At 35.7% G+C, this 24,101-nt stretch overlaps 1 protein-coding gene across 1 annotated transcript in view; it reads right to left on the bottom strand.

Moving 5' to 3' along the window:
• Positions 1 to 24,101, bottom strand: part of CSNK1G3 (casein kinase 1 gamma 3) — a 578,377-nt gene that overhangs the window by 500,272 nt on the left and 54,004 nt on the right. The window contains exon 4 of the mRNA XM_082380715.1: positions 13,282 to 13,351. Within this exon, the coding sequence (XP_082236841.1) occupies positions 13,282 to 13,351 (70 nt within the window). The remainder of the gene's footprint in view (positions 1 to 13,281; positions 13,352 to 24,101) is intronic.

The raw sequence follows: 24,101 nt of genomic DNA, 5'->3' as shown, positions 1-24,101 counted from the left end.
AAATCTGATTAGAAATAACTAAGTACAGAATTATCACATAGGCTATGTTCTTTTCCAAGGAAGTTTTGCTTTCAGGCATTCTTAACCTTTAGAACAAATGCTTATACTTCTAGCTCAGCAGTTCTCAACACATGGTCTGGAGACACTTAGGGACAGGGGTAGGTGGTCCATGAGACTCTTTCAGGAGGGCAGTGACATCAAAATTATTTTTATAATAACACCAAGATGTTATTTACCTTTTTCACTCTCATTCTCTCACAAGTGAAAGTCAAGTTTTCCAGAGGCTATGTGAATGTGACATGGCAATGGATTGAAGGCAGAATCCATTGTTTTTTATTAAGCCATACATTAAAGAGATGTGCAAAACATGTAAAACAAGGCCACTTTTCTCACATTTTTTTAAATTTGGAAAATAGCATCAGTTGTGATTTTAAAATACTATTGTTGTTATTTTAAAATGAATTAATATAGCAATATTTTTATATTTGTTTTAATTTCTCATATGGTAAATATCAATAGCTATAACCCACAATAACAAAAGCCCTCTGGGATCCTCAAAAAGTTTTAGGAGTCTAAAAGGATCATGAGACCCAAAAGTTTGAGAATTACTGTTCTGTCTGATTAGGAAGCCCTAATATGAACAAATAGGTGCAATGAGTTCCAGACTTGGTAACAGTCATTCCATTAAAACACCATATCACCCACATTTAGTAGTAATATTCTAGCAATTAACCCCAAATAAAAGGAAAAGCCACCCCACTGTAAAACAGAAGAAAAGAGTCCTTTCAGTGATAATTCTATATTTACACATTTAAAAATTAGTCTTAATTTCAAAGAACATTAAAAATAACATCACCTACAAACAAGTAATGTTTATTACAATATATGGAATATTGAATAAATATTATATATTATATACTATTCAGTTACTATCCTCTTTAGGCATAAACAGTTAAGAAAAAATGGATTCTCTCTTACCACTTTTACCCTCAATCTGCAAGCTTACAAATCTGTTCTTCTCACAATATGCTTCTTTATATTTAAATCAAAAATAAAAATAAAACATGAAATCATATTATTTTTCAAGGCTTTATACTTCTTATGATTACATAGGGAATTACAAAAATGATGCTGTATTTCAGAATATTAAGTCCTTCATCACCATTTAGTTATACCCTATTCAAAAATAAGGTCTGTTTTTTATGTAAGATTATTGTGTGATTAATTAATCACTGAAAATATTAATAGTATAATTACCACACAACATAAACTATCCTAATACCTGGACCATATAAACCAAATTGAAACCACTATCTGTTAACCTTTCCTTCTTATATTGATAATGCATAGCTTTCTTTAAACACACACATTCTCCATAAACTACAAATTTAACAGAAAAACTTTGTACACTTCTATCCAACAGTACCAATATACATATTCACATATAAATTAGTAAAAGTTTAGCAATGCATAACTTATAGAAATTCCCATACAGAAAGGCCTCTATAAAGAGACAGAAATATTACATATACTTAAGATGTCTTCTAAATGCAATTAAGCTAATACAGAAAAAGGAAGTCTAAGAAGCTGCTACATAAACTGTTGGTTATTTAGGCTGAAATAAGTCTACACTAACTATCACCTCACCTGTATAGTATTCTTCATTATTTTTGTTAATACCAAAATATAATAGGTAATGTTCTAATTATTTTATTCACTTAACTTTCATGGTTTTGACAATATTTTCTTTCTTTTTTCTCAAAAAGACACTTATAAGATATACAGAAAGAGCAGAATTTCTTAAATTCTTAAAACATGGTCAGAGAAACTCTAATCTGGCAACTTAATGAATAAAAGAAATTTTAGAAATTATTTAATGCATATACCCACGTTTAAAAGGCTTATACTATTACCTACAACATTTCTCCAAAGTGAATAGTATGATAAAGCGTTCATACAATATGGAATCACCAAAGCCCACTTAGCTAGGAGACAGGGCTAAATAAAGCAATAAACAAGACATAAACCAAGAAGCCAGAAGGGTCAGTATAAAGAATGAAGAGAAGTTTTTCTAATTCTTTGAAGACAATACTATGACGAGTGTTAATTTTAGAAACAGCCACTGCTGCTATTATCAAATTATTCTTTAGAAGTACAAAATTATTCTTTAGAACTACATAGTTCAGGCAACATCAAAAAGTCAAGCCGTGCTCGCTTCGGCAGCACATATACTAAAATTGGAACGATACAGAGAAGATTAGCATGGCCCCTGTGCAAGGATGACACGCAAATTCATGAAGCGTTCCATATTTTTATACACAAAAATAAACTCAAAATGGATTAAAGACCTAAATGTAAGGCCAGACACTATCAAACTCTTAGAGGAAAACATAGGCAGAACACTCTATGACATAAATCACAGCAAGATCCTTTTTGACCCACCTCCTAGAGAAATGGAAATAAAAACAAAAATAAACAAATGAGACCTAATCAAATTTAAAAGCTTTTGCACAGCAAAGGAAACCATAAACAAGACCAAAAGACAACCATCAGAATTTGAGAAAATATTTGCAAATGAAGCAACTGACAAAGGATTAATCTCTAAAACATACAAGCAACTCATGCAGCTTGATATCAAAAAAACAAACAAACCAATCCAAAAATGCGCAGAAGACCTAAACAGACATTTCTCCAAAGAAGATATACAGATTGCCAACAAACACATGAAAGAATGCTCAACATCATTAATCATTAGAGAAATGCAAATCAAAACTACAATGAGGTATCGCCTCACACCGGTAAGAATGGCCATCATCAAAAAATCTACAAACAATAAATGCTGGAGAGGGTGTGGAGAAAAGGGAACCCTCTTGCACTGTTGGTGGGAATGTAAATTGATACAGCCACCATGGAGAACAGTATGGAGGTTCCTTAAAAAACTAAAAATAGAGCTACCATACGACCCAGCAATCCCACTACTGGGCATATACCCTGAGAAAACCATAATTCAAAAAGAGTCACGTACCAAAATGTTCATTGCAGCTCTATTTACAATAGCCAGGACATGGAAGCAACCTAAGTGTCCATCAACAGATGAATGGATAAAGAAGATGTGTCACATATATATGATGGAATATTACTCAGCCATAAAAAGGAACAAAACTGAGTTATTTGTAGTGAGGTGGATGGACCTAGAGGCTGTCATACAGAGTGAAGTAAGTCAGAAAGAGAAAAACAAATACCATATGCTAACACATATATATGGAATCTAAAACAAAAAAGAAAAAAAATGGTCAGAAGAACCTAGGGGCAAGACGGGAATAAAGATGCAGACCTACTAGAGAATGCACTTGAGGATACGGGGAGGGGGAAGGGTAAGCTGGGACAAAGTGAGAGAGTGGCATGGACATATATATACTACCAAACGTAAAATAGATAGCTAGTGGGAAGCAGCCGCATAGCACAGGGAGATCAGCTTGGTGCTTTGTGGCCACCTAGAGGGGTGGGATAGGGAGGGTGGGAGGGCGGGAGATGCAAGAGGGAAGAGATATGGGGACATATGTATATGTATAACTGATTCACTTTGTTATAAAGCAGAAACTAACACACCATTGTAAAGCTATTATACTTCAATAAAGATGTTAAAAATAAATTTAAAAAAAAATCAAGCCACTCACTTGAGAAACAATTATTTAACAATTTAACATATGCACGGTCTCAAATAGTATATTTAATATCATTTCCATAGTTAGAGATCTTCCAAGAATAGTAATTTATGACAGGAAAAAAAAAAAGGTTATTTGACTTTCTGTGATGAAGTATCAGCTGATAAAGAAATTCCAAGGAATAAATGATTGCAAATTAGGTCAATATGGCCTATATAAACCATCTGATGTCAAGGAAATAATTTAAGACACAGAAGCATTATTCGGAATCACAGATCTTCAAAAAAATTTTCCCCATAAATTGCAAAATCTGTCCCATGCATTTTCATGAAGTGTCATATCAACAATTCAACTAAACTTTTTTTCAAGTAAATAAAAAAAAACTGAATTAATTCTAATAATTAAAACCTATGCTTCTCTAGAAAGTGATTATTTTTAGGCACCTGAATTGTACAGTCAGTTAATTAAATAACTACCTGCATATGTCCTTGGTTTATCGTTTCTGATCATTTAAAAATTACTCATCACTGACTTTTTTTCCTTCTATTTCTGGACCTCTAAAATTAAATTTACCTAATCACAGGGTGATACAAATGATATTAATTAAAATAAATAAGTTTTTGAAATTACATGGTTATGTCTATTTGTCAGAAGTGGAATAAACTCAAAATGTAATAATATGATTTTACATAATATTAATATATCAAACTTTAAACATACGATCACAAAAGTTAAAAAGCTATAGGAAATATTGGAGATTATGTACTGCAACTTCACATCTGATGATAGAAAACAGTCTACTATTCTCATTAAAGAATTTACCATTTCAACCATTTACCAAGGGCCCACAATCGTCAATCATTCTGCTCAGTTTCAAGGATAAAAATATGATTCTCACTGCCCTCAAAGAGTTCAAATTTTAATGGAGGAGAGAGACATAAGCAAATAGAAATATAATATGGTATGATGAAAGAAAAATGAAGATATATTCAAAATAATTTCAGGTCAAAGAAGAAGCTTTGTCTGGAACGAAACAGATACCAGAAAATGCATTGCAAAAGAGGAGACACTTTAGCTGGGGACTGAAGAAAGAAGAAATTCATTGAGAAAGAAAGACATGCCAGAAAGAATACAGATATATGAAAATAATAAGATCTATTCAGAGAACACTAAGTTTAGTGCAACTAAAAAATGGGTCAAGTAGAAAGAGAAAGAAATGTGGACTTTATACTAAATGACAAGTCTCTAAGAGGAATGGAGGGAAGAAGGAAGTGAGATGCACAAAAAGAAGCCCAATTAAAAAAAAAGGTGACAATGAAGACTGGGAGAAGAGAATGAAGTCAAGAGATCTCTTAAGAGACATAACTGACGTACCTTTTTGATGATTATCCCAAAAAGTCAAAATTAAAGGCACCTAACACTTTCAGCTCGAATGGGTGAGCCACTAATGGAACAAGATAATCCAGAAAAACAAACAGGTCTTTTGGAAGAGAGAGAAATCATTGGAAAAGTAAGGGGAAAGAAGATAGGGAGAGAAATTCTGGGTATATAGAATTTCTGATTCTAGTAGGGACATACATGTATGACTAGATTTTAAGAATGAAGGCTAGCATAAAGAATGGGAAATTATCCTTATATAGATAGTAATTTCATCCTTTCCTTCCTCCCTCCTGTTACAAAAAAATCCAGGATCATAAAAATGAAAGCCACATACTAAAAACAGAAGGAAGAAGCTAGAGTGAGCCTGATGGCTTACTTCTGTGTAGCCATATCAATCCTACAATTGTCTGCTTCAGGACTCCTTGTTTATTTTTCCTCACATAACATTGCTTTACTTGTTTAAGCTACTGCTGTCATGATTTTTGATACTGACAGTCAAATTTATTCCTACCCAATCCAGTGGTCATCATGGTTTTGCCTGTGTTCCTCTTCTCTTGACACTCTCTACACTCTCCTATGGGAGACCTCATCCATTCCCTTAGCTTTAAAAACCACCTATGTGTTGATGACTCCCAAATCTAGATCTTCATTGAGTGGATATTACAAAACAAGACCATTTGAAACATTAAATTTTTGCTATCAGAGAAAGTGATAATGGTATAAAACAATATTCTAATCCTATGGAAAGCTATAAATAATATAAAGAGTCAACCCTCATATGCACACTGCAGTAAAGCTGTACAGTGCTACTGTATATATGTAACAGATTCAGTGAACAAATAAGAGAGAAAAGTGAGATACTGCCAGGGAGGTTAGATAAGGAGAAAGACTTACAGGAGAATCAAAACCTAGAGAGTAGAATTAGATAAACTGTATATTATTTCACAGATATCTCAGTAAATAATTCTAAATAAATCTATTTTGTTTTTGCTGTGGCAAAATATAAATAGAAAATTTATCATTTTAACCATTTTTAAATGTACAGTTCAGTGGCATCAGGTATAGTCGCATTGTTGTGCAACCACCACCACTATCCACCTCCAGAACTTTTTCATCATCCCAGACTGAAACTCTATAACCATTAAACAATATTTTCCCACTTCCCTCTCCTCTCAGCCCCTGGCAACCACCATTCTGCATTCCGTCTCTATGAATCTGACTACTCTGGATACCTCAAAAAGTGGAATCGCACAGCATTTGTCCCTTTGTGACTAGCTTACTTCATTTAGCATAACGTTCTCAAGGTTCATCTATATTGTAGCACGTGTCAGAATTTCCTTCCTTTTTAGGGCTGAATAATACTCCCTTCTAGGTATATAACCACACTTTGTATATCCACTCAAAGTTGTTTCCACCTTTTGGCTATTGCAAATCACACTATGAACATGGGTGTACAACTATCTGTTTAAGTCCCTGCTTTCAGTTCTTTTATGCGTATAATTAGAAGTGGAATTGCTGGATCAAATGGTAATTCTATGTTTAATTTTTGAGGAACACTCGTATTGTTTTCCACAGCAGCTGCAGCAATCCACATCCCCACCAGTAATGCACAAAGATTCCAATTTCTCCACATTCACACCAACACTAGTTGTTCACTGGTTTTTGGTTTGCTTTTCCTTTATTTAGTTAATAACAGCCACCCTAATGGGTGTGAAGCGGTATGTCTTTGTGGTTTTGACTTACATTTTCCTAATGATTACTGATATTCAGCATCCTTTCATGTGCTTATTGGCCATCTGTATATCTATCTTCTTTAGAAAAATGTCTATTCAAGTTCTGTGCCCACTTTAAAGTTGGATTGTTTGTATTTTTCTTGTTGAGTTTTAGGACTTCTTTATATATTCTGAATATTGATAAAATATATCTATTTTTAAAAATTTATTTATTTTTGGCTGCACTGGGTCTTCATTGCTGTGCGCGGGCTTTCTTTAGTTGCGGAGAGCGGGGGCTAGTCTTTGTTGTGCTGCGCGGGCTTCTCATTGCGGTCACTTCTCTTGTTGCGGAGCAAGGGCTCTAGAGCGCAGGCTCCGTAGTAGTGGCGCATGGGCTTAGTTGCTCCGCAGCATGTGGCATCTTCCCGGACCAGGGCTCAAACCCATGTCCCCTGCACTGGCAGGTGGATTCTTAACCACTGTGCCACCAGGGAAGCCCAGTATATCTATTTTTAAAGAGAACACTAACAGGCAAGTTGCTACTTAAATGAAACTTACAATATCATAAAAGAATTATAGATTAAATTACTATGAATGCCCCACTTATGATTAAGAGCAGTCTGAAAATACAATCCTTTCAAGTAGCAACTCCAAAATCAAATCATTTTTAAGTCATCAGTCTTTCCTCAAAACAATTAAACACTCTTGTTTTTCTATAAAGCTCATATGAGTACTCAAAAATGTTTTTAAAATTCATGATTGATAAAAACACTAACAAGTAACTAAAATTCACATGATTCACATGAAACACTCAAAACTACACACACCTGTCAAGAGTTTCAGAGCCACCATAACACACACCTTCAAGCAATAACACTCATAATTTCAATTTTTTTTCTTTTCTTTTTTTTTTTTAAACATCTTTATTGAAGTATAATTGCCTTACAATGGTGTGTTAGCTTCTGCTTTATAACAAAGTGAATCAGTTATACATATACAATATGTTCCCATATCTCTTCCCTCTTGCATCTCCCTCCCTCCCACCCTCCCCATCCCACCCCTCTAGGTGGTCACAAAGCACCGAGCTGATCTCCCTGTGCTATGCGGCTGCTTCCCACTAGCTAGCAGTTTTACATTTGGTAGTGTATATATGTCCATGACACTCTCTCACCCTGTCACATCTCACCCCACCCCCTCCCCATATCCTCAAGTCCATTCTCTAGTAGGTCTGTGTCTTTATTCCCGTCTTGCCACTAGGTTCTTCATGGCCTTTTTTTTTTTTTTCCTTAGATACCATATATATGTGTTAGCATACTGTATTTGTTTTTCTTTTTCTGACTTACTTCACTCTGTATGACAGACTCTAACTCCATCCACCTCATTACAAATACCTCCATTTCATTTCTTTTTATGGCTGAGTGATATTCCATTGTATATATGTGCCACATCTTCTTTATCCATTCATCTGTCGATGAACATTTAGGTTGCTTCCATGTCCTGGCTATTGTAAATAGAGCTGCAATGAACATTTTGGTACATGACTCTTTTTGAACTATGGTTTTCTCAGGGTATAGGCCCAGTAGTGAGATTGCTGGGTCGTATGGTAGTTCTATTTGTAGTTTTTTAAGGAACCTCCATACTGTTCTCCATAGTGGCTGTATCAATTTACATTCCCACCAACAGTGCAAGACTGTTCCCTTTCCTCCACACCCTCTCCAGCATTTATTGTTTCTAGATTTTTTGATGATGGCCATTCTGACCGGTGTGAGATGATATCTCATTGTAGTTTTGATTTGCATTTCTCTAATGATTAATGATGTTGAGCATTCTTTCATGTGTCTGTTGGCCATCTGTATATCTTCTTTGGAGAAATGTCTATTTAGGTCTTCTGCCCATTTTGGAATTGGGTTGTTCATTTTTTTGTTATTGAGCTGCATGAGCTGCTTGTAAATCTTGGAGATTAATCCTTTGTCAGTTGCTTCATTTGCAAATATTTTCTCCCATTCTGAGGGTTGTCTTTTGGTCTTGTTTATGGTTTCCTTTGCTGTGCAAAAGCTTTTAAGTTTCATTAGGCCCCATTTGTTTATTTGTGTTCTTATTTTCATTTCTCTGGGAGCTGGGTCAAAAAGAATCTTGCTGTGATGTATGTCATAGAGTGTTCTGCCTATGTTTTCCTCTAAGAGTTTGATAGTGGAAGGAAAGAAATCATAAAGATCAGGTCAGAAATAAATGAAAAAGAAATGAAGGAAACAACAGCAAAAATCAATGAAACTAAAAGCTGGTTCTTTGAGAAGATAAACAAAATTGATAAATCATTAGCCAGACTCATCAAGAGAAAAAGGGAGAAGACTCAAATCAATAGAATTAGAAATGAAAAAGGAGAAGTAACAACTGACACTGCAGAAATACAAAAGATCATGAGAGATTACTACAAGCAACTCTATGCCAATAAAATGGACAACCTGGAAGAAATGGACAGATTCTTAGAAATGCACAAACTGCCAAGACTGAACCAGGAAGAAATAGAAAATATGAACAGACCAATCACAAGCACTGAAATTGAAACTGTGATTAAAAACCTTCCAACAAACAAAAGCCCAGGACCAGATGGCTTCACAGGTGAATTCTATCAAACATTTAGAGAAGAGCTAACACCTATCCTTCTCAAACTCTTCCAAAATATTGCAGAGGGAGGAACACTCCCCAACTCATTCTATGAGGCCACCATCACCCTGATACCAAAACCAGACAAAGACGTCACAAAGAAAGAAAACTACAGGCCAATATCACTGATGAACATAGATGCAAAAATCCTCAACAAAATACTCGCAAACAGAATCCAACGGCACATTAAAAGGATCATACACCATGATCAAGTGGGGTTTATCCCAGGAATGCAAGGATTCTTCAATATATGCAAATCAATCAATGTGATACACCATATTAACAAATTGAAGGAGAAAAACCATATGATCATCTCAATAGATGCAGAGAAAGCTTTCGACAAAATTCAACACCCATTTATGATAAAAGCCCTGCAGAAAGTAGGCATAGAGGGAACTTTCCTCAACATAATAAAGGCCATATATGACAAACCCACAGCCAACATTGTCCTCAATGGTGAAAAACTGAAACCATTTCCACTAAGATCAGGAACAAGACAAGGTTGCCCACTCTCACCACTATTATTCAACATAGTTTTGGAAGTGTTAGCCACAGCAATCAGAGAAGACAAAGAAATAAAAGGAATCCAAATCGGAAAAGAAGAAGTAAAGCTGTCACTATTTGCAGATGACATGATACTATACATAGAGAATCCTAAAGATGCTACCAGAAAACTCCTAGAGCTAATCAATGAATTTGGTAAAGTAGCAGGATACAAAATTAATGCACAGAAATCTCTTGCATTTCTATACACTAATAACGAAAAATCTGAAAGTGAAATTAATAAAACACTCCCGTTTACCATTGCAACAAAAAGAATAAAATATCTAGGAATAAACCTACCTAAGGAGACAAAAGACCTGTATGCAGAAAATTATAAGACACTGATGAAAGAAATTAAAGATGATACAAATAGATGGAGAGATATACCATGTTCCTGGATTGGAAGAATCAACATGGTGAAAATGACTCTACTACCCAAAGCAATCTACAGATTCAATGCAATCCCTATCAAAATACCATTGGCATTTTTCACAGAACTAGAACAAAAAATTTCACAATTTGTATGGAAACACAAAAGACCCCGAATAGCCAAAGCAATCTTGAGAACGAAAAATGGAGCTGGGGGAATCAGGCTCCCTGACTTCAGACTATATTACAAAGCTACAGTAATCAAGACAGTTTGGTACTGGCACAAAAACAGAAATATAGATCAATGGAACAGGATAGAAAGCCCAGAGATAAACCCACGCACATATGGTCACCTTATCTTTGATAAAGGAGGCAAGCATATACAGTGGAGAAAAGACAGCCTCTTCAATAAGTGGTGCTGGGAAAATTGGACAGATACATGTAAAAGTATGAAATTAGAACACTCCCTGACACCATGCACAAAAATAAACTCAAAATGGATTAAAGACCTAAGTGTAAGGCCAGACACTATCAAACTCTTAGAGGAAAACATAATTTCAATTTATGTAAGTGCTATGCCCTGGAGTACAGGGGAGCACCCTTATATATGCAGACTAAATGGCGGTCCCTGGAGTCGTGGGGCACAACAGACCTTTGGCATTCAAGTGCTAACAGATGTATGTTCCACTTTATTATTACTATCCCTGACATAAATTTTAAAGTTAAAAAAAGTAAAGAATATAATAATAAAAGTGCACCATGGTATTCAATTCAATGACTCCCTAAACTCTAAATTAACTTATTCATTCTTATCCAATTAAAGTATTCAATCCTATTTTTCCAAATGATAGTTTTACTACTTAAGTAGATAGATCTCTTATTTTCATCTCCCCAGCATCCAATCTTCCTTCTTCTGGTAACACCTCAATTTCCCATTAGACAACACCTCTCCCCATTCTCAGTCCCTGAACTTCACAGGTAGTGCCTGAGATGAGTAAGTCTGGGCAATCAAATTCAGTGATTAAATCATTAGACACAAAATAAGACAGTAAGATTCAGTCCTAGAACTTTTGCTGAAATTTTTAGGTAACAGATACTTTTAAAACTGCTAAGCTGGGCTGTTGGTAAGCACCTCTGCCGTCTCATAAGAAGGGCCAATCAGGGCTTCCCTGGTGGCACAGTGGTTGAGAGTCTGCCCGCCAATGCAGGAGACACGGGTTCGAGCCCTGGTCTGGGAAGATCCCACATGCCGTGGAGCGACTAAGCCCGTGAGCCACAATTGCTGAGCCTGCGCGTCTGGAGCCTGTGCTCCGCAACGGGAGAGGCCACGATAGTGAGAGGCCTGCGCACCGCGATGAAGAGTGGCCCCCACTTGCCGCAACTAGAGAAAGCCCTCACACAGAAACGAAGACCCAACACAGCCATAAATAAATAAATAAATAAAATTAAAAAAAAAAAAAAAAAAAAGAAGGGCCAATCAGAGAACAAAGCTTACACACACACAAAAAGGCAGAGCATAAAGACAAACTCAAGAATGTCCCTGATGACAGTATTGCAATGTCTTATAGATAAGTCCTTTCCCTGAATTTACAGTACATGAGTCAATAAACTCCTTTTTTTTTTTTTCCACTTAGCTTCTCAGGGCTTTCTGTCACTTGCCAGTCCTAACTAATATGTATGGTTTCACATATAATTAGTTGTGTCCCCTTATCATTTACATCTCAGTTGTCAGTGATAATTTTGATAAGTCTTGGAGGCCTGTCTGTATCAGACTTAAACATGCACTATAGAACATTTATAATGATAAAAACATTATTACAAAATGTCAACTTATTGTCTCCACAATGACTACTCATTCGGAAAGTATGCTCTTAGAAAAAAAAAGAATGCAAAATTGATAATGTATTTAAAAATGTACAACTCTAACAAGTAGAATGTAAACATGTGCTTACAAAAAAAACACATGAAAAAATTCCATTTTATTAAATCTGGGGAAACAAAATATCCCTACTTGATAAGAAACTGTATGTATAAAATCATTACAGTTAGAATAGTAGTGAACAGAAAAAGTGGAGCTGAGAGAAACGTTAACATAAAGTAAATGCAATGTAAACTGGGAAATTTTCTCATTAGTTTTTTCCAATGGCACAAAATATCCATTCTCATTTAGATTTAGAGTTTATGTAAAAATATATCTGTATTAATTTCCTACAGCCACTGTAATTACTACACACCTGTGGCTTAAAATAACAAAAATTTATTTTCTCACAGTTCTGGAGGCCAAACATTTGAAATCAGTTTCAACAGGCTGAATCAAGGAGGTTCTATAGGACAATCCTATACCAGGTTTCCATGGCTGCCAGCATTCCTTGGCTTATGGCTATATCACTCCAATCTTGGCCTCTGTAGGCACTTTGCCTGCTCCTCTTCTGTGTATGTAAATGGTTCCTCTGACTCTCTTTTACAAAGACATTTGTGACTGCATTTAGGGGCCACCCAGATAACCCAGAATAACCTCCTGATCTCAAGATCCTTAACTTAATCATACCTGTGAAGTCTTTCTATAAGGTAACATTTACAGATTCCAGGGATTATGATATGGATATTTTTTATGCAGCCATTTTTCAGCCTACCACCACGTAGTAAGTCATTTCAATAACTATAATACCACCAAAAAGGCTAAGCATCTGGAAACTATATGCACCTTATATTCTCAAATTAAATTTTTTTACAATGTTCTCTACTTATATTAGTACCAACACAAAAAGCTCCAAAAATGTCATATTTAGAATAAAAAGGGAAGACTCTAGTAAGAAAATATCTACTAAGCATTGCCTTAAGAAGTGATTAATATTAACTAAATTTAACATACTATTCTTTGAAACTACAGAGTTATTATCATGACAATCCATTTTATTACAAATTTAAAAATTAATATAAGACTTTACCTCCAGATCCTAACTGCTTGTAGAATCTGTATTCCAAATGTAGCTGTGGTGCTCTGGATTTCATGGGCTCCTAATTTAAAAAAAAAAAAGCAACAACAAAAAATATTTAAGTTATTAAAACATCACTAGGCCCTAATTCTGAATTTATAAATCTTGGTGTCAACTCTTTTTTTTTTTTTTTTTTTGGTATTCCAAGCATTGTTCCTTATATTTCAACTTTTTGCCTTGATTAAAATACAATCTGAGACAGAGTAAAACGGTGTTCAACAATTTCCAGAAATACATATAGTATCCATACATATGAAAAGACCCACCTCAATAAAGCAAAATAATATTTAATATTTCAAACATTCAGAAGCATATGAATGCATTAGAAAAGGTCTTTAAAAGCTACATAATAAACCAGTAGTTAACTCAGGAGAGGAATCTAGGTTTGAGTAAGGTCAAAGGTGAAGTTTTAATTTCTGTTGATTTTTTTTTAAAGATCAAATATATATATATATATATATATTTTTAGACAATACATATGGTCTATTTTTGCTTCTTTCCAATAGAATACATTTGATCATTTTTCTTTTCTACAGCAGGTTCTCATTAGTCAACCATTTTATACACATCAGTGTATACATGTCAATCCCAATCACCCAATTCGTCACACCACCACCACCACCCCCCCGCTGCTTTCCCCCCTTGGTGCCCATACGTTTGTTCTCTATATCTGTGTCTCAATTTCTGCCCTGAAAACCGGTTCATCTGTACCATTTTTCTAGGTTCCACATATATGCATTAATATACGATATTTGTTTTTCTCTTTCTGACTTACGTCACTCTGTATGACAGTCTCTAGATCCATCCAGGTCTCAACAAATGACCCAATTTCGTTCCTTTTTATGGCTGAGTAATATTCCATTGTATATATGTACCACATCCTCTTTATCCATTCATCTGTCGATGGGCATTTAGGTTGCTTCCATGACCTAGCTATTGTAAATAGTGCTGCAATGAACATTGGGGTGCATGTGCCTTTTTTTTTTTTCACTTTTTTTTTTAACATCTTTATTAGGGTATAACTGCTTTACAATGGTGTGTCAGTTTCTGCTTTATAACAAAGTGAATCAGTTATACATATACATATGTCCCCATATCTCTTCCCTCTTGCATCTCCCGCCCTCCTACCCTCCCTATCCCACCCCTCTAGGTGGCCACAAAGCACCAAGCTGATCTCCCTGTGCTATGCGGCTGCTTCCCACTAGCTATCTATTTTACGTTTGGTAGTGTATATATGTCCATGCCACTCTCTCACTTTGTCCCAGCTTACCCTTCCCCCTCCCCGTATCCTCAAGTCCATTCTCTAGTAGGTCTGCATCTTTATTCCCGTCTTGCCCCTAGGTTCTTCTGACCATTTTTTTTTTCTTTTTTGTTTTAGATTCCATACATATGTATTAGCATACGGTATTTGTTTTTCTCTGTCTGACTTACTTCACTCTGTATGACAGTCTCTAGGTCCATCCACCTCACTACAAATAACTCAGTTTCATTCCTTTTTATGGCTAAGTAATATTCCATTGTATATATGTGTCACATTTTCTTTATCCATTCATCTGTTGATGGACACTTGGGTTGCTTACATGTCCTGGTAAATAGAGCTGCAATGAACATTGTGGTACATGACTCTTTTTGAATTATGGTTTTCTCAGGGTATATGCCCAGTAGTGGGATTGCTGGGTCGTATGGTAGCTCTATTTTTAGTTTCTAAGGAACCTCCATACTGTTCTCCATAGTGGCTGTATCAATTTACATTCCCACCAACAGTTCAAGAGGGTTCCCTTTTCTCCACACCCTCTCCAGCATTTGTTGTTTGTAGATTTTCTGATGAAGCCCATTCTAACTGGTGTGAGGTGATACCTCATTGTAGTTTTGATTTGCATTTTTCTAACAATTAGTGATGTTGAGCAGCCTTACATATGTGCTTCTTGGCCATCTGTATGTCTTCTTTGGAAAAATGTCTATTTAGGTCTTCTGCCATTTTTGGATTGGGTTGTTTGCTTTTTTAATATCAAGCTGCATGAGCTGTTTATATATTTTGGAGATTAATCCTCCGTCTGTTGATTCATTTGCAAATATTTTCTCAAATTCTGAGGGTTGTCTTTTCGTCTTGTTTATGGTTTCCTTTGCTGTGCAAAAGCTTTGAAGTTTCATTAGGTCCAATTTGTTTATTTTTGTTTTTATTTCCATTACTCTAGGAGGTGGATCAAAAAAGATCTTGCTGTGATCTATGTCAAAGAGTGTTTTTCCTATGTTTTCCTCTAAGACTTTTATAGTGTCCAGTCATACATTCAGTTCTCAAATCCATTTTGAGTTTATTTTGGTGTATGGTGTTAGGGAGTGTTCTAATTTCTTTCTTTTACATGTAGCTGTCCAGTTTTCCCAGCACCACTTATTCAAGACACTATCTTCTCTCCATTGTATATCCTTGCCTCCTTTGTCATAGATTAGTTGACCATAGGTGTGTGGGTTTACCTCTGGGCTTTCTGTCTTGTTCCATTGATCTATGTTTCTGTTTTTGTGCCAGTACCATATTGTCTTGATTACTGTAGCTTTGTAGTATAGTCTGAAGACAGGGAGTCTGATTCCTCCAGCTCCATTTTTTCCCCTCAAGACTGCTTTGGCTATTCGGGGTCTTCTGTGTCTCCATACAAATATTAAGATTTTTTGTTCTAGCTCTGTAAAACATGCCATTCGTAATCTGATAGGGATTGCATTGAATCTGTAGATTGCTTTGGGTAGTATAGTCATTTTCACAATATTGATTCTTCCAATCCAAGAACATGGTATATCTCTCCACCTGTTGGTATCATCTTTAATTTCTTTCATCAGTGTCTTATAGTTTTCTGCATACAGGTCTTTTGTCTCCCTAGGTAGGTTTATTCCTAGGTATTTTATTCTTTTCATTGCAATGGTAAATGGGAGTGTTTTCTTAATTTCACTTTCAGATTTTTCATCATTAGTGTATAGAAATGCAAGAGATTTCTGTGCATTAATTTTGTATCCTGCAACTTTACCAAATTCATTGATTAGCTCTAGTAGTTTTCTGGTGGCATCTTTAGGATTCTCTATGTATAGTATCATGTCATCTGCAAACAGTGACAGTTTTACTTCTTCTTTTCCAATTTGGATTCCTTTTATTTCTTTTTCTTCTCTGCCTGCCGAGGCTAGGACTTCCAAAACTATGTTGAATAATAGCGGTGAGAGTGGACATCCTTGTCTCGTTCCTGATCTTAGAGGAAATGCTTTCAGTTCTTCACCATTGAGAATGAGGTTTGTTGTGGGTCTGTCGTATATGGTCTTTATTATGTTGAGGTAGGTTCCCTCTATGCCCATTTTCTGGAGAGTTTTTATCATAAATGGGTGTTGAATTTTGTCAAAAGCCTTTTCTGCATCTATTGAGATGATCATATGGTTTTTCTTCTTCAATTTGTTAAGATGGTGTATCACATTGATTGATTTGCGTACATTGAAGAATCCTTGCATTCCTGGGATAAACCCCACTTGATCATGGTGTATGATCCTTTTAATGTGTTGCTGGATTCTGTTTGCTAATATTTTGTTGAGGATTTTTGCATCTATATTCATTAGTGATATTGGTATGTAATTTTCTTTTTTTGTAGTATCTTTGTCTGGTTTTGGTATCAGGGTGTTGGTGGCCTCATAGAATGAGTTTGGGAGTGTTCCTCCCTCCGCAATTTTTTGGAAGAGTTTGAGAAGGATAGGTGTTAGCTATTCTCTAAATGTTTGATAGAATTCACCTGTGAAGCCATCTGCTCCTGGGCTTTTGTTTGTTGGAAGATTTTTAATCACAGTTTCAATTTCATTGCTTGTGATTGGTCTGTTCATATTTTCTATTTCTTCCTGTTTCAGTCTCGGAAGGTTATACCTTTCTAAGAATTTGTCCATTTCTTCCAGGTTGTCCATTTTATTGGCATAGAGTTGCTTGTAGTAGTCTCAGGATGCTTTATGTTTCTGCAGTGTCTGTTGTAACTTCTCCTTTTTCATTTCTAATTTTATTGATTTGAGTCCTCTCTCTTTTTCTCTTGATGAGTCTGGCTAATGGTTTATCAATTTTGTTTATCTTCTCAAAGAACCAGCTTTTAGTTTTATTGATGTTTGTTATTGTTTTCTTTGTTTCTATTTCATTTATTTCTGCTCTGATCTTTATGATTTCTTTCCTTCTGCTAACTTTGGGTTTTGTTTGTTCTTCTTTCTCTAGTTCCTTTAGGTGTAAGGTTAGATTATTTATTTGAGATTTTTCTTGTTTTTTCAGGTAGGCTTGTATAGCTATAAACTTCCCTCTTAGAACTGCTTTTGCTCATCCCATAGGTTTTGGATTGTCATGTTTTCATTGTCATTTGTCTCTAGGTATTTTTTGATTTCCTCTTTGACTTTTTCAGTGATCTCTTGGTTATTTAGTATCATAGTGTTTAGCCTCCATGTATTTGTGTTTTTTACGTTTTTTCCCCTGTAATTCATTTCTAATCTCATAGCATTGTGGTCAGAAAAGATGCTTGATATGATTTCAATTTTCTTAAATTTACTGAGGCTTGATTTGTGACCCAAGATGCGATTTATCCTGGAAGAATGTTCCGTGCGCACTTGAGAAGAAAGTGTAATCTGCTGTTTTCGGATGGAATGTCCTATGAATATCAATTAGATCTGGTCTATTGTGTCATTTAAAGCTTCTGTTTCCTTATTTACTTTCATTTTGGATGATCTGTCCATTGGTGTAAGTGAGGTGTTAAAGTCCCCCACTATTATTGTGTTACTGTCGATTTCCTCTTTTATAGCTGTTAACAGTTGCCTTATGTATTGAGGTGCTCCTATGTTGGGTGCGTATATATTTATAATTGTTATATCTTCTTCTTGGATTGATCCCTTGATCATTATGTAGTGTCCTTCCTTGTCTCTTGTAACAGTCTTTATTTTAAAGTCTATTTTATCTGATATGAGTATTGCCATTCCAGCTTTCTTTTGATTTCCATTTGCATGGAATATCTTTTTCCATCCCCTCATTTTCAGTCTGTATGTGTCCCTAGGTCTGAAGTGGGTCTCTTGAAGGCAGCATATATATGGGTCTTGTTTATGTATCCATTCATCAAGCCTGTGTCTTTTGGTTGGAGCATTTAATCCATTCACGTTTAAGGTAATTATCGATATGTATGTTCCTATGACCATTTTCTTAATTGTTTTGGGTTTATTTTTGTAGGTCCTTTTCTTCCCTTGTGTTTCCCACTTATAGAAGTTTCTTTACCATTTGTTGTAGAGCTGGTTTGGTGGTGCTGAATTCTTTTAGCTTTTGTTTGTCTGTAAACTTTTGATTTCTCCATCGAATCTGAATGAGATCCTTGCCAGGTAGAGCAGTCTTGGTTGTAGGTTCTTCCCTTTCATCACTTTAAGTATATCATGCCACTCCCTTCTGGCTTGTAGAGTTTCTGCTGAGAAATCAGCTGTTAATCTTATGGGAGTTCCCTTGTATGTTATTTGTCGTTTTTCCCTTGCTGCTTTCAATAATTTTTCTTTGTCTTTAATTTTTGCCAATTTGAATACTATGTGCCTCGGCATGTTTCTCCTTGGGTTTATCCTGTATGGGACTCGCTGCGCTTCGTGGACTTGGGTGGCTATTTCCTTTCCCATGTTAGGGAAGTTTTCGACTATAATCTCTTCAAATATTTTCTCGGGTCCTTTCTCTCTCTCTTCTCCTTCTGGGACCCCTACAATGCGAATGTTGTTGTGTTTAATGTTGTCTCAGAGGTCTCTTAGGCTGTCTTCATTTCTTTTCATTCTTTTTTCTTTATTCTGTTCCACAGCAGTGAATTCCACCATTCTGTCTTCCAGGTCACTTATGCGTTCTTCTGCCTCCGTTATTCTGCTATTGATTCCTTCTAGTGTAGTTTTCATTTCAGTTATTGTATTGTTCATCTCTGTTTGTTTGTTCTTTGATTCTTCTAGGTCTTTGTTAAACATTTCTTGCATCTTCTCGATCTTTGCCTCCATTCTTTTTCCAAGGTCCTGGATCATCTTCACTATCATTATTCTGAATTCTTTTTCTGAAAGGTTGCCTATCTCCACTTCATTTAGTTGTTTTTCTGGGGTTTTATCTTGTTCCTTCATCTGGTACATAGCCCTCTGCCTTTTCATCTTGTCTATCTTTCTGTGAATATGGTTTTTGTTCCACAGGCTGCAGGATTGTAGTTTTTCTTGCTTCTGCTCTCTGTCCTCTGGTAGATGAGGCTATCTAAGAGGCTTGTGCAATTTTCATGATGGGAGGGACTCTCAACTCTTATGTAATGTAATACTCTCTTAGCCATCTTTGTCTCCCTAAGGTTAAATCCAGATAGTCAACTTTAAGCGCAGTGTAAAATAAATTAATGCCATAAATGTACACAAGGTTAAGTGGCTATTAGATCAAGCATTAGGGAAATCTGTGTTTGACTCTTTGACCCTGAAGAAGAGTATACTGTGAACATTCATGACTAGAATGGTGGCCCTGATTCTATTTCTCCTGTTCCCAGGAATTCACCTCTAAACTATATATTTCTAATGTAAAGAGAAGTAAGAAATTACAAAAAAGTAAGAAAGAACAAAGACAGAGATAGGAAAATTCTGATAGTAGCAACAATATATATTTTTTTAATTTTTAGCTGGAGTACAGCTTACAATAAAACACACAGTTCCTAAGTATTCGGCCCATGAGCTTTGTAAATTGTATATATCCCTGCAACCACCATCTCAAAAAACCTTTAGCCTCTAAAGTTTAGAGCATTTCAATCACCCTTCTCTCAGAGATAATCACTTTTGGACTTCTATCACCTTTGGATTTGTTTTGTCCGTTGTTGGATTTCATACAAATGACATTATACAATATATGTTTTATATGTATGTGTCTGGCTTTTTTCATTCAACATAATGTTTTTGAGATTTTTACACACACACGCACACACACACACAGAGAACATAAACAGAAGCAAAATAGATTTAACATATAAGAAATAATAAATGTGTGAAAATATTTGCAGGAAACAAAACTATAACCAAGTAATAACACAGGAAAATTGAACAAGATTCAACAGGAAAGTACAGCAAGCTAACAAAATTTAAACAAAACCAACAAAACTTCAAGAAGTACAAAAAAACTACAATAACAAAATTTAAAACTAATCTACCAGCACATTAACACAACAGAAAAGAGAATTTGGAAACTGGGAGATAGAAAAATGTGTAAAGAATGAGAAAATTTTGTAGACTGCATCTATATAAAGTATACAAAATACATTATGAAGGAAGAAAAATAGAAAATATAGGAAAAAGATTAGAGTTCTGGACAATATAATGAGAAGGTCTAATATGCATTTGATAATTGTCTCGAGAGAAAAGTGAGCAGAGGGAATAACTGAAGAAATAAATGCAAGAACTGATGAAAGATAAACCAGAGATTCAAGAGGAATGTGAATCCCAAACAGAATAACTAAAACATTTATACTAAGATATATCGTAGTGAAAGAACCAACGACAAAGACTTCAGATAAAGAACCTGTAAAATCCCAGTGGAACAATTATAATCATAAAGATTATTATAAGAGAAAACAATCAGCTTAGTTCTTGAGAGGCAGAATGGTAGGGTACAACTCTAGTTAAAAGCACAGGCACTGAAACTAAATTGTATTGGGTTTGAATTCTAAATTCACTACTTACTAGCTGTTGTAGAGACTTTGGCAAGTTACTTAATCTTTTTGTACTTTTCAGTTCCCTCATCTACGAAAGAGGGATAGAATATTCTTTCTCATTTTGTTTATATACACATATATATGACTTAAAATAGCTCCTTCCACATAGTGGAATTCTTCAGTTAACTATATAAAAGTATATAACCATAAGATATAATAAAAGATGCCCACTCAGGAAATCACAAGTAAAATTAAATACATAACTGGGCTTCCCTGGTGGCGCAGTGGTTGAGAGTCTGCCTGCTAGTGCGGGGGGCGCGGGTTCGAGCCCTGGTCTGGGAGGATCCCACGTGCCGCGGAGCAACTAGGCCCGTGAGCCACAACTACTGAGCCTGCGCGTCTGGAGCCTGTGCTCCGCAACAAGAGAGGCCGCGATAGTGAGAGGCCCGCGCGAGTGGCCCCCACTTGCCGCAACTAGAGAAAGCCCACGCGCAGAAACGAAGACCCAACACAACCAAAAATAAATAAATAAAATAAAATTTTTAAAAAAATAACTTATTCAATCACTAATATTCCGTAGGTAAAAACAGAAACTCAGATCTAACTTAGTTGAGTCAGTTCAACTTGATTCCAATACTTTACTAGCAGTAAAATTTTATTGTGCCACCATATAACAAAAGTCACCTCACCACAGGATGAGTTTTTCATTATTCATGAACGACGGGTTACTATATAACTACAAACAACAAGATATGAGGGTGGTGGCTGAGGTCAAATTTAACAAATTACCTTGAAACATACTATCAATACGAACTAGGGTAACATTAAATAAATGTGAAAACCTTTATAGGAGATAACAGAGCTAAAAGTAGTCACTGAAGTTTGCTCTCTGAACACCACTGTCAACAAATAATGCCTTTATTTGTACCAACGTACAAAAATAAGATAGCACTGAAGGTATACAGACATAACATTTTCAAGTGGTTACTCTTTAGGGAGGTTCTGAACAAAATTATATTATCTTCAATAAACAGAGACAATAGATACAAACAGATAACATAAGATACAAAAAAATATATAAGGACACTTTATATATATATAATACATACCCATACACACATGCAGACACACACACAAATATTTAGTAAACTAAGTACCAAACCCTGGTCCAACAGTTTATGTGAAAAATTTTCTGCCCTGCCAATATATTTTTTGGATGAGTCTGAGGCAAGCATGACTCTATACCATACTTCAACCTCAAAGTACCACAGAGAGATCCAAAAATATTCCCAGTTCTCCCAAAGAATACCGAATAACCATAATTATTATATGTAGTCCTGATCACTGTGCTTTAAAAAGGGATAAATCAGAGCAGAAAAAGAATGTCCGCCCGCCAAAAAAAGAAGAAAAATAAGAGGATAGTGATATGGCATGAAGGTAAACTTAAAAAAGTGACTTATGTGTGTATACATAAGAAGGCTAAAAGATGACATAATACGTGTTTACTAAGGCATCAAAGATGTCAACAGGGTAAACAAGTTCCAAATCTGAAAATAACAGGACCTAAAGGTCACCAGTTAATGACTGAAATGGACAAGTAAAGGTCAGCCTAGAGGGGCTCCTATTTTGACACAACGGCTTATTTGCCCTAACATATCAGTTAAATATCTGAAGCTACTCACTACGGGCCATCAATAACACAGAATATGGGTGTTGCCACACTTCCATTCTGGTGTGCCACTCCAACTCCCAACACCATACAACATCTAGATCCCAGACCACTGGCCTAGAACATGGGAAAAGAAAGAAATCCAAAGAAAAAGTCAGCAGTGCCCATTCCCTGCATCCTGGGCCTCCCTACTGTGATTCACACAAACTAACTCCCCTCGTCCTGATTTCACACTCATGAGGGAACCTTGTAATTTTAACTTAGCATTCTATGTATATCAGCCTACAGAAAGAAAGCATATTATTTATACTGATGTCGGCATTCTGGACCCATAATAGTAAAATACCTCACTGTAAGTTAGAAATTAACTCTTCCTAAATATTTACACCTCTGAGAGCTTGACTGATTGCATGAATTAATACTGTGAATCCACTTCTGATTAACAGTGACAATCTTAATGAGACAACCTAACCAGATTTTCTGTCATAAAGTCAAGGACCAGAACTTAAACCCAGGTGAACTCATGCCAGGTAAATGCCAGTCCCAACTCACATGTCAGCCAGCTAGTCTCTCCTGTTGGCACCACAACCCTTCTGTACATTTTTATTTCCCAGTAAAAGTAAACAGCATTTGTTGCAGTGAAACTTGGTTTACACTCACAGGACACTTAAAATTAAGTAGCACAGTTTTCTATCTCATCCCAAAAGTTTTTTTTTTAATTTTTTAAATTTCTCCCACTTGCCTCTTCCTCAAGTAGTCTCTCCTTCTATATTAAAGCACATTACCCTAATAACAGTGGTTATATTGGCAGAGACAAGATTGAGACTAGCAGGCAGGCTGGGAAAACCAAGCCATGCTCAACCTCAGGGAAACATGGCTGGCTAACCAGATAGAACAGGTGTGCCAGGACAAAGTTATATCTTATGAAAATTCCCAGATCCCAACTATTCAAAAAAAAAGCTGCCTTATAGCTGTCATACCAGGCACATTTGGGACTTCAAAACAGTCCCAGGGGAGTTTGCTTGCCTGGGTATCCACCCACATCAAGAATTTCTGAATCCTAGAAGGTCAAGCAATAACCAAGTTTTACCAAATATAAAAACATCAACAGAAAACGAGATTTTGGAAGGTACCTCAAATACATTTTCAAATAATGTAATCCTGAATACTAAGGACACCTTTGTCCAAATGCTTGAATCAGGAAGAAAAATCTTGCATTCTAACTTTTATCTAATTAAAAATGCCAATACGCCAGCTTCCTTAAATTCAAAATTTTTAAAATTCAGTTCTATAATGCTGCCAAAGTAAAGGGATTAAGTTTTTGTAACACACAAAGACACAGATATCTTATATATACATTATCATACACTTGAGGGGCATGATGATGTTAGGAGCTTAATAACAAAAGATCAGTTACACTTACCACTTTCCCA

The sequence above is a fragment of the Balaenoptera borealis genome, assembly GCF_965194805.1.
Source record: "Balaenoptera borealis genome assembly, chromosome: 2".
Lineage (NCBI taxonomy): Eukaryota > Metazoa > Chordata > Mammalia > Artiodactyla > Balaenopteridae > Balaenoptera > Balaenoptera borealis.
This window is presented reverse-complemented; position numbering and strand designations above follow the sequence as displayed.